The sequence below is a fragment of the Oryzias melastigma genome, linkage group LG21, assembly GCF_002922805.2.
Source record: "Oryzias melastigma strain HK-1 linkage group LG21, ASM292280v2, whole genome shotgun sequence".
Classification (NCBI taxonomy): domain Eukaryota; kingdom Metazoa; phylum Chordata; class Actinopteri; order Beloniformes; family Adrianichthyidae; genus Oryzias; species Oryzias melastigma.
In genome coordinates this window covers 16382255-16394692 of record NC_050532.1, presented here as the reverse complement: position 1 = coordinate 16394692, position 12438 = coordinate 16382255, and the positions used below count along the sequence as shown (strand labels likewise).

The 12438-nt window shown below is 38.4% G+C and overlaps 1 protein-coding gene and 1 long non-coding RNA gene across 2 annotated transcripts in view; one reads left to right on the top strand and one right to left on the bottom strand.

Annotated features, from left to right (window-relative positions):
• Positions 1-5284: 5284 nt before the first annotated feature.
• Positions 5285-12432, bottom strand: arsh (arylsulfatase H). The gene is made up of 11 exons (XM_024286232.2): positions 12282-12432; positions 11927-12085; positions 11729-11850; positions 11522-11644; positions 9958-10160; positions 9003-9223; positions 8669-8805; positions 8441-8578; positions 8197-8356; positions 7877-7998; positions 5285-6929 (listed from the first exon to the last, which is right to left on the bottom strand). The coding sequence occupies exons 1-11, from the start codon at positions 12419-12421 to the stop codon at positions 6505-6507; spliced, it is 1950 nt and encodes a 649-aa protein (XP_024142000.1). The 5' UTR covers positions 12422-12432; the 3' UTR covers positions 5285-6504.
• LOC118597905 overlaps positions 12260-12438 on the top strand; it is a 24153-nt gene continuing 23974 nt past the window's right edge. The window contains exon 1 of the long non-coding RNA XR_004946910.1: positions 12260-12362. This is a non-coding gene — a long non-coding RNA (uncharacterized LOC118597905). The remainder of the gene's footprint in view (positions 12363-12438) is intronic.

The window sequence follows — 12438 nt, the reverse complement described above, 5'->3', positions numbered from 1 at the left end:
ATGCACAAAAACCTGCTCCTGCAGCCTTTAAAGCTGTGATAAATAGCACAGTATAAAGCTGTGCATGTAAATCTGAGATTTTCTCCTTTGTACTGCATCATTACACACTTGCATGCACACACATACCCTATCAAAGTATCTGCATTGCATTTTAAAGACCTCACTAATAAAAAAAAAAAAATGATGGACTATCTTTATTTTTACAATCACAAATGCTTTTTGTGCCAACTAATGTAATAGTGCTGTAATGCTGTGTAATTGCTGCTTTATCACAGCAGCTTTTTATTTAAGAGGGAGCCACATTTGAACAAAGCACACAGCTTTGCTGCACACTATGCCCTTAGATATCTCCTTCTGTTTCATGTATTTTAGATATAATTGAAGTAGCAAAAGGAAAAGATAATAAAAAATGACAGGTGGAGCTTCTTGCAACCTGTTGGCCACGTGATCTGACGTCTTAAAAAAGGAAGGAATGTATTCCGAGGAAACCTTTCATCTCCTGCATCTTACTTTATCCATATTCATGAGACTTTGTTTCAAGTTTGGGGTTTGTATGTTTAATCATTTCCCTGCGGCAGCAGGTCTTTAAACACGTAGCCAGCAAAGCTCTCATTCCAAAGACATTAGGAGACACAAGTTTGGTAGTTTAAGTCAAAGGAAGAACACTTTGCTGAGAGCTTAATAGTATGAGAAGGAATCACTGCGGATGTCGGTTGCGGTAAAAATCTCAGCCAACTTGAAAGGCAATATGGCACCTGACTGGCTGCAGACACGATGCTCTCATTTTCATATGTCTGTGTGAATTCATTCCCTCGACAAACAAATACCCTGCTGCGCTTGTGGATCTAATCGTACTTGAGATGGGTAATAAAAAGGCAACAGGATATGTTCTGGAGTTGTATGTTTTGATGAGTTTCAAATCCTCCTGGAACAGCGGTAATGTTTTGTCTGGTCTGATGTTTTATTTGTAACACTCGCCTGTCTTAGGATATCCTCATGTATTTATTTCCACAAGCCCCTGGTTCCGCCTTCTACCACCCCTTCTGCCTTCATCCATCAATCAGCCTCCACCAGTGTTTTTTGTGCTAACTTGTCTCATCATTTCTCAGGTTCATCCATGTTTACTTGACTTATTGCCCACTTCCCACCATTTAAGTAAAATAGATTTTAAATGTAAAGCATATTTGGATTCTGTAGAGTTTTTAAAATATAACTAAGGGCATTTTCAGACTTGGAAAGTCCGTTGGTTCGGATCGAGTCCTGAAGATTGCATTTGGTCTGTGCTCCACTGGCGTCTACCGAAGATTTCTATTTTGGTCATTGAGCATTGAGCATTAAATTTGACGCATGCCAAAAGAGGCAGCGGACTAAAATTTGACACATGAATCACGTTTGGTGTCAAATGCAACGTTACGTTGGCCTTGTTGACTTTGTTCATAGGTGTTGGACTTTTCTCTTAAACGTGCAACTTATACTCCGGAGCGACTTATAGTCCAGAAAATACAGTAATGTATATAGCGGTGTTAAAATTAATGCTCTAACAAGTAAATAGTTGAAACAATTGCTTCCTTTTTGCTAACACAACAGTCAATGGTTTACATTTGTCCACGGGACTGGTACATGGGAAACCAGGGTTCGTTTCCTACAGGGCGCGATGAGCTTATTCCCATGTGAGTCCTTAGGCAAGACTCTTCACGCTACTGCCAAACTATGCAGCCACAAGGGGTCCAAATCTGAGTATCCCTGTGCTTGTCCCCAGCCCGGAAAAAAATACAGGGTAGTGTCAGGAAGGGCATTCAGTGTAAAACTCTTGCCAAACCAAAAGTGCTAATCAGTAAAAAATGATTTGCTGTGGTGACCATTGACAGGGTACGCTGAAAGGTGAACAAAGATATAGGAATATATTAGCAGGCTAGACCAGTTATCATCCACCTTTTTCCTTTTGTCTGCAATTGTCCAAAGAACGTTTCAGTTATATTTTGAATGCAAAGTTAGCCACACTGAAGGTCTCATATCATAAATATATTTCTGAACCTGGCTACATCCTTGAAATAGCAATTATAACACCCTGACCGGCCTGAAAGCTCACTATAAGAGAGTCTCAGCCCATAACATGTAGCGAACAAAGCTTTCTGAATGTAGGGTGTGTAAACTATCATCTAAACATCATCTGTGTTCATCAAAGCAAAAATGTGTGAGTCTCTAATCAGAGTGGATAGACTGGATGAGAAGACATCAACAGACTGACCAGACCTCAGCTGTACTGTAAATGTCAGGGATGTGTTGGAAAGGACTCAACAGTCGTCCGGCTCTCTCATTATTGCTGCCAGAATACATACTCTTATATAATGTAATTTGACCTTTCGCAGAAATAAATGCTATGATACTGCATCTTCAATAAAAGGAAACCGTAATGAAAAGATGCTGCAGTTACATATAAAAATAGTCCAACTAAATAGCAGGATTGATTTCCAGGAAAGGCCGTGTTTATATTCGGAAGTGTGTGATTGAGTGAAGAAACTACCAAGCACCTTGACAAGACTTAAAGTAGAAGGTGTCACATTGTAAAATTATGTGTCATTGATTATTTCCAGAGGTGGAGGAGGTGGCATTACATTTACCAAATTTCCTTTTGAAGTATTACACCAAAAGTAATTTCACAGCATTATGATGCTTATACTTTGGCTTGGGATAAATGTATGACAAGAATTGTTACTATCACTATATTCTTAGTGCTGTAGATTTCTTATCGACAAAGACTCTATTGTTGCTCGAAAAATGTAAACAAAGGGCTGCTTGAGTACTAAAATTTTAAAATAATACCTCAAAACCACATTTAAACCATTACTCAATGCTTCAAAGATGATTTTGTCTGATAGTTCTACTCTTTATATTTTTCTCTTGGCCCAATTAATTCCATTTTGCCTAAATAGCTTTTACTCAAGTACATTTTTGCTACCACACCCCACTCCAATTATTTAACAGATTCCCAGAGATGAAAGGATTATAAGTGTAGATTAAATAAATACAACTAAAAATGTGTGTTTGGTTTACCCATTGACAAATATAGAGATGGACAAAGCAAGGCTGTGACTTCACCTATAGAAAAGCCAACCTCTGTTTCCAATGGAATGAAGTCAATTTAGTCGCCATTTTTCTGCGGCATAGACTTCACCATTTTGGGACCAGATGATATTAGTAGGCAGTTATTGGTTCAAGTTGGTATGAGTCATCGTTTCTATGTCAACCACTCTTGCAAATCTAGAATGAGCTTGTTGAAAAGCCACACCTCTTCAATTGAAAGCGAGCTAAGGGAGAATCTGTCAATCAAACTCTTTGAATGTTGAAGGAGGAGCACTACATGCTCTTACTGAGGCATCTGATTGGCCAGTTATAACTTGAATACCTTGCTATAAAGAAAATATATTGTGAAAAAAAATAGGTTTATGAAGAACATGTTAAAAGACCAAGAATAGTTATTCTGACAAACAGAATAACCGAATAATAGCCGTCTGTTTCAATAGAAGTCAATGGGTTTTTTGAGCGGAGAGGTTGCCATGGTAGATACTACATCACATATACACTTTTTTTCAAACTTCACTTTTGCATCTGCTCCTGATTCTCAACTATTTGAAAACAGAAATACTCAGAAACACAATTCTAAGCCTAACGGTAATTTTCTTTATACATGTTCTCCACAAAAAGAAAAATGCCACAGGAACATGTTAAAGACACAATTTTCACCAGAATGGGTCTTTAGAGCAAAATTTATGACTCCCATACTACTGAGTGTATACAGCTTCTTTGCAGAGTTGATTTAGCCATGATGCCATATATACATCTGTGAAAAAAAACAAAACCATAACTACTTCTGTTTGTGATGAAGGAGAGCAGTTTGTTTAAGCTGCCATACCCCAATCCTCTCTTCTCATGCTCCATGTGCATTTGTGGGTGTCAAACGGAGGGTTGTAAAGAATGCTTTACGACATGCCATGAAACACTGACCTTTACAGAAAACCACTGATCTGTTCAAAACCAAGTGATATACCGTGTGCATGCTTGCTCATGAACATGGTTGTGCATTCACGCCGGCGCACAGATTCCAGTTCCTGCACGGTTAATGTACGGACACAGCCTGGCATGTGTGTGACAAGATGTACAGCCAGAAACATTCTAACCCCACAAGCCATCTTTAACTCTGATGTACAGCCAAACGCGGTTATGTATGGCCAACCTGATGATTTACTGTTCCAGCTGTACTGGAAGTGGCTACTGTAATGAACTTATGGAGAGTTTGATGAACGGGACTCTGCTGGGGGGGTGGTGGTTGAGGGCGGGGGGTAAATACTGTGACCATGATGGCAGCGATTACAGTGATAATGATGATGATGAAACTTCTCTCCTCACTTACAAATGCGAGTGCAATTTTTGCCGGAGGGGGGAGGCAAAGGAGAGGAGGACAAAAAGAATGAGCAGAGGCAGAGAGGAGCTAGGAAGAGAAAACACAGGAAGCAGATTAATTATGGGCTGCTGCTGTTGCAAACTAGGGTGCTTTGACAGTCAGCCATTGCTGGAGGGAGGCAATCTTGAAGATGATGAGAATAAATTGTGATGACACTGATGATGCATAGGTTCACACAATATTAAGCAGTCCTTCATTATTCAAGATCTGAGGACCCAAAAGGTGTCAGTTAGGTCAACCAGTGTTTATGCATCCTGTCAATCTTACACTTCAATTGAAAAGTGTTGCTGTGTCACCAAAAGCTTTGCACATTTGAATAAAAAAAAATAAAAGTTTCAAGTCAAATGAATAAAAAAGCAATAGTTAACTTTTTAGTAAAAGAAAAAATAGCAGACTACAACTAATTAAGCCATTATAACCTGTATTAATGGGGTCATAAAGCACAGAGACAGAAATGAAATTTTGCTATGTTCTCTTGTCTCAATCACAGTTTGACTTTGCCCCCTAGTGGTGGAAAGCTTTAACTGCTTCCTAAAGGATTTTTTCCTCCCTGCTCAAAAAGACTTAAATATGACTGCATGAAAAATCTGCTTACTGGGAATTCCACAATTCTCAGGTGTTTGCTGCCAACTGCATACCAGTAAAACACATGTGTAAGAAGGATTTATTATTTGTTTTATTACATTACACCAGGCTTAGTATGTGTCAACTGAAGGATTTTTTTTTAAATTATTCACTTATTAGCAAATTTCAGAAAATAGTTTTTCTAATTTTTGTTGTTGTTTTGTAATACACAAATTATAAATCAAACCAAAACAAAAAGGTTTGAACCAAATCATGAAGATAGTGTTTTGTTTCATCCCTACTGCTCACTTTACAAACTAAACACTGGAAAAGTCACAGCAATCTTCAATAATTGAGTGGTAAATGTGTTTTTTTATAGTTAAACACAATAGAACTTTGATGTCTAATGCATAAAATACAAAAACATATTTTTTGTATTTTATTTTTAAATAAACAACTATTGACTCATTATCAAATGAGAACTAAAAACAAATTGTGATTAAATTTTTCTTCCTTTCAATTTCAGGTATTTGAAAATAAACAGCCACAAAGTAACTCCAATCAAACTTATCTCAACAGTTAAACATGAGGATCTCAGCAAAAATAGTTATTTAAAAAGCAAAAATTAGTTTAAATAAACAAAAAAGTGTGTACATTCGTGAACAAAGATTGTTTGTAGATTTTATGTGAAGGTAAGGAATAATTCATGCCTTAATAAATTGAAAGAAAGCCTAAAGAAATCAAGGCCTCACACAGTAAAACGTCAAACAAAACAGTGAGTTTTTAATGAGAAAAAACCCTAATAATGTTATTCACATTTTGGTTCTGATCAATACTTTGTACTATAACAATAATGACTTTTAAATGGGTGTGATTTTTTTAACCGTCAATACTAAGTACCCAGCTATATCTCTCTTCTAACATTGAGCCGTTTATTGATCTGCTACAGATAAAAGAGGGCAGCCACTGTCTGCTGTTTGAGAAAAAAAAAAGAGGGCTGAAGCAAGCCTATGGCATTTTTGAATGGAAAAGCACTTTTCTGTAATACTGCAGCTTCTTTCCTTTTCTTCTCTACTTTGGTCAAAGGTCTATTGAGAACTGTGTGAGCCTGAGTTTGACTTTAAATCTCTTTTTTTGTGATTATTTCCTGTTCAGTAAGCAGTAAAAAGCCCGTACATCTTTCATTGATTTGGTCAAATTTCACCTAATTTTCTTCTAATTTTAAACAGTCCAGTGTAAAAATGGGAGTGATTATTCAATAACCAGACCTTTTAAGTTCAATTTAGCATGTATTTTTTCTTTTTGCTTCTGTTAACCTGTACAACATGTTGGTCCCTCAGTTGTAAAGTGCTTTTTTTAAAGTAAAAATAGATTGAATTTGCTAGTAAAATAAAAAAATAAAATTGCTAAAACAAGTGAAAAATCCCTGATTTGTAAAAGATATGCTTAAAAAAGTGTAACTGCTGACCAAACCAAAACTATGCTGCTTTGCTCTCATAAATAGCTTCATCCTCTTTGCATCCACAGAACGGAAAAGTCCCACAGCAGGGCTGCAGCCAGGGTCTCCAGAGAATCTTTTCCCAAGTCATTTGGTTTTGAACACCGTGCACATCTGTGCTGGCCTGTGAAGCACCGCCAGCGGATGTCATTTTTGGTGGAAGAGTGCTCCGATGTCTCATTACGGCTTTGGCAGTCCGCTCAAGGACTTCAGCGTAACGAGGTTCAGTATCTGGAGTCAGGGGGCGGGACTCTGAGGGGTCATGGAAAAGATCAAACAGAAGTGGGGGGTTGTGGTGCGTCACATGATCGCCGTGGCAAAGGCAAACCTTTGTGTCATAGCATCCACCAGCTCCAGGTGGAGAGAAGTTTGGGGTGAAGAAGTGCACCTTGAAGACGGAGTCGCCTGAATCAAATACAGCATGCAGTGATGTCAACAAATATGTAAGAATATCAGGAAATGTGACAGAAAAACTCTTTAAAATCCTCTTGAGAATCAGTCAAACGTGATGGTTGTAGTTTAATTTAGTGAAGACACTCTTAAGTGTGAGTGGCCAAGAATAGATACAAATTTGACTTACAATTTATATCAATAAGAGCAGCTTTCTTTTAACAGAGTTCATATAATCACAACTTAAAACTGATAACGTCAAATGACCAAAAGATTTGCTAAATAGATGTTTGCTTCCAAAGCCTGAAAACACAGTAATGCATTACGACGACCAAATACTTTTATTTATTTTTAGGATTATATAAAAAAAAAGAATCAATAGAATACTTAAAAAAATAAGGTTGTTAGCAAGGCTAAAAAACAAAAAATGAAACAGCAGTCAAGGAATGTCTCTGCGTTTTTAGCTAAATATAATAAAAACTGCGATTTAGAGAATGATTTAAACATGATTTAGGGAAAAGTCACTCAAAAAGCCCAAAAAGTAGCAAAAGGTGTTACATCCATTCATTTTTGAAGATTTTATTTTTTGTTTAAGCAATTTTGAACTTCTAAAATCCTGCTGAATTATATTAGATAAATCTGGAATAGGCTTCAGACCTCTATAGAAATATTCATATTAGTGTTTTTACTTTTGATACAAATGTAACATCCAAATTAGGCTCGGCAGATTATTTTTTCTAAGATACGATGAAACAGAAATGAAACAGCTACAACAAATTTAGCAGAAAAATGAGAACACTGTTGCATTATAATGCATCTACAGTCCATGAATAAAAATTTTACATCTGTGGAAGTCTGTCATAATGCATCACAAAAGTGACAGATTTTTGACTTTCTACAAATGTCACATACTAAATGAAAATCAAAGATGTGAATGTGAGGGAATACGTGTGCAAACTCACTGCCAAGGGGGTGCCAGCGCACTGCATTGAGGTAGATGCCACAGTAATGGAACATGAATTCGTGCTCTGATTGCACAGCTTTCCCTTCCAGCAGAGGCATGAGGTTGTAGCCATCAATTTCTCTGGAAAAATACAGTACAGAGAAAGTAAGAGTAGATACCACACAGATTTCTAAAGAAAAATATTCAGCAACAATAACAGAAATGATTGTAGAAAATTACACTGTGATTTTGTATATGTGTATAATTTCACCAGACTGTTTTTTTCTATTAACTTAACCAATTTAACAAACACTGTGGACTTGAGAGGGATATTTGCACCTATCTGGTTGTTTGTCCCCAGCTAGATACTTCAGGGTGGGGTACAGGTCCATAAGGCTTGTGGGTTCTTCCACCACTCTTCCTGCTGCCAGACGGCCGGGCCACCGGAAGATCCCAGGTACCCTAATCCCTCCTTCCCAGCCTCCCATAGCCTTCCCACCTGGACGCCGCACAGAAAAAATAAAGAACTTAAATTTAAGAATACGTGTTTTTCCATATAAACAAATCCTAACACCTTAAGCACCTTTATATATTCCATTCCATCCTCCTTTTTGCCCAATGTGGGGGTCGGAATCCTCCAGGTGTCCACCGTGGTCCGATGTAAAATACATCAGGGTGTTGTTGGCCAAGCCGAGAGAATCCACAGTGTCTCTTACTTTACCTGCAAAAGTGAGTTTGATCAAAACAAATGACATGAAGCCCGATAGTTCCTCAATACACGCATGAATGTCGCTTTACAAACTCTAATTACCAATGATCCAGTCCACCTCCTCTAGATTGTCACCATAGCGACCATGGCGACTCTTGCCAGTGAAGGCTGGACTTTTGAACAGTGGCGTGTGAATGTGGGCCAAAGAGAAGAAGAGGAGGAATGGACGATCAGCATTCCTGAAAAAAAGGAGGAAAACAGACGAATCCTTAAACTCCTGCATGAATAAAAAACATTTTATAAAGATAAAATCACCAATTACAAATATCAGCCTCCATGCATTTTTTTTACCGTGCATGTAATTCTCTAACAAAAATTGTGAATATTTTTCAAAGTTTGGGATAGCTGCAAATAAAGCCATCGGTTTTGTCCCTACCTTTTTATGAAATCCTGTGCTTCACCCAGCAACCTCTGGGGTAGTGTTTCCACTGTCATGGGCTGCTCGATGACCTCTTGGTTCCTCATGAGGATGCAGTTCCAAGTTTGCAGGAGCGCAAAAGGCACATACCACACGGCGGCGGCTACCAAACCAAGAAAGAAAAGCAGCACCAGAAACCAGAGGCTGACCTCAAGAAGACCGCTCACACGGACGAACACCTGCAGATACACACAGCATTGATAAATCAATATATGAATCCGATTACAAGCTCCAGATCTTGTACTGTACTGACGTTTTGTTTACTTCACTGTTGTGCTGTTAGATTTTTGAGTTTTTCTGGAAAAGGCCACTAGGTGGCGTCACACACTAAGGCAGTTTTCTCCTTCCAAAGAGTGAAACTACCATTAAAAGCAGCTGTTATAATGTGTTTAGCTCTGAAGTTAGAAAATTCACTTGAATCCATTTAAGAACTGAAACTAGCTTTGAATCTTTATAGTTGACTCACATGTTTCATTGTTAGAGTTTGTTCTAATATTTTGCCAGATAACACAAAACTTAAAAAACCCCTTTTCCCCACAATCCTCTTCCTACCTATTTCCACTGTTTCTATGTAACAAACTGATTTTACTTCAGTATGATGATTGTTTGAAGACATCTTAAAGGCTGGCGTGACTGTGAGTTTCACAACTCCACCTTCTGTTCTCAATGTTCTTTCAATCCCTTTGGCACATGTCTAAGCTATTGCTCAGTTGTTTCGCTTTGGGGTGAATAGCACAACAGCTCTTTGTTTTCCAATTTCCTCCATGTTGTCTGGCAACAAAAGCATATCTTATATTTGCTTTTGTGTGCAGTTCTTGCCTTTAAAGATCCCACAACTCAGCAGGATGGGTGTTTAGTGAATTTACTTTGAGGTGTTGATTTTCTTTAACTGCAAAAGGACAAAAAAACATACCATAGTAAGAAGTCCAACTGCAAACAAAAGGGTAAGATGCTGGAGTGTTTGCTGGAGATCCACCAGTACGTCTTTGCCCTCTCCAGGCACACAATCATTAAACAAAGTGAACGGCAGGCCATAGAAGTAGCTGAAGCCATGCTGGTTTGGGTGATGACAGTGATCCCCTCTGGATTCACAGTTCACACCTAAGTGCCATTTACCTGTACACAAACAATAACATGAATGAGGATTACTGCAGATCCAATATAACAAAAAGATGAGCAGACCTAAACAATTTACAACACACTACTTCACCATCTTAAAGACCCACTCTGATGAAAATCATGTGTTGGGTGTTTTTAACATGTTTTCTCATGACACAGTAGTTACATTTGATCATGATTAGAATGGATTTTTGTAACTCCCTGCTTTCTGGTTTACCAAATAATTCCACTAAGAACTTTCAGTTTCTCTAGAATTCTGCTTAGTGACTTCACTCCTATTTTAAAATCCCTGCATTGACTCCCCATATGCTTCAGGATTGATTTTAAGATACTTTTAATGGTTTTTAAATGTCTTAACGGCCTGGCGCCTTCTTATCTCTCAGACCTTTTAGTAAAATATGAACCCTCGTGGACCCTGACATCTCCTGGCTCTGGTCTACTAACCATTCCGATTGTAAAAACCAAAACCTAAGGAGAGGAATTTTTTCAGCATTATGGCCCTTACTTTTGGAAAGTCTGCCAAAGAATCTGAGGGATGCAGGGCATGGATGTTTTAAAGAAAATACCTATCTTCTTAACCTGGTTTTTAGATATTTTTACATTGTTTTATGTTGTTTATTTTTGGTATGCAGCACCCTGTATTTCATTTTGAATGAAAAGTGCCTTGATTTGATTTAATATAAAGAAAATTAAGTTTAAAATTACATTTCTTATATATATTTTTAAATTGTTGTAAATCAGGAAGCAAAAACAAAATGCAATTGGAAAAACAGAGAATATTTGTAACAGAGAATCTATAGCTGCAAGCTACAAACTCTCTGCTCTTGCAGACAAATAGATTCATCTTCCTTTTTTCTTGTCTGAGCTGGCATCTGGCTCAAAACTGTGCAGCTGGATAGCTTGAATATTTTTGTTACAACAGCTAATGTTTGGTTGGAGGTGTGCGGCGCTATAAGCTAGCAGTAGAGAGTGTAAACAGATGGATGATGGGAAGGAGAGGCGGGTTTACTCCACGTCAATGCTTCCATCCACAAGTCGGAGGTGAATTTCTAATGTTTCTTCTGCTCTGCAGAAACTAATTTTTTTTAGATTTTGCCTTAAAACACCATACTCATAATCTTAAGAGCACTGGGAACACTTTAACAATAGATCAAAGCATGATTGGAGCGGGTCTTTAAACATTAGGTTGGCTGATCTACATAAAGCATGCTACTAATAAAATTCATTGTTTTTATGTGCTGCCAGTGCTTGTAAATTCATGATTTCACAACTTATGCCTTCTGCAACCATATAAGGTTTTATTGTAATTTTTTACTCAACATACATAAAAAAAGCTTTATTTATTCCACAAAACACACCTATTAGGCCAGTGGAGTATCCCTGTTGCTGCAGCCTCTTGGCAAAGGTTGTCTCACCGGCTGGAAGTCCTCCTGAACCTCCGAGGAACAACAGCACCTGCACGCGGCCTGTGCTGGCCATTCCTGTGCAATACAAAAACATATTTCAAATTAAAATAATCAAAAAGATATGGTGAGAATGTATTTGGATGGACTAAACAGGCACACCTGAGCGAACAGCATACCGCCCCGTCATGAAAGCAGCCCGGCTTGGGCTGCAGAGAGGAGCTGCAGCAATGTGCTGGGTCAGTTTTACTCCCTCTGAAGCAAGTCTGTCTATGTTAGGAGTCCTGCAGCCATGGAGCACATTTCATTAAGTGTTGATACATGGGGTGCTTCACACACCAACACATGGTCGGTCTTTACCTGATTGTGTTGTTGCCATAGCAACCTATATCCCCAATTCCGAGGTCATCCACCATCATGAGAACAAAGTTGGGCTTCTTCTTCTCTACCGCTCTCCCAGTGCTGACGTCACTTCCTGCTGTCAGAATCAAGGGGAGAAGAAGCGCCAGCATGGCAGACCTGCGCACGAGGGGTTTTGCAGTAACTTCGTTAAATGTCATCGACAAAAAGGGAATAATACTTGATCATTTCTGAGGCTTAACTTTTAAACTGGCATTTGAAACGTATTTTTAGCTTTCTATAGTAAGCAGAAAGTTCATTTATAGCTATTGTTAGGTTATTTGAGCGGGCTTTTTTTTGAAGCAGATAAACTCACCTCATATTTCCCAACCAAACAACTGTCTCCCAAAGTGTTCCTGCTTCGCCGTCCCGCCTCCGCAGCTCTGCAGTAATGACGGTAATATGAGCGCACGTGATATCTGACTGGCCGTAAAGTGTGGGGACAAAACATCCCATCAACTATTTCATTTCCC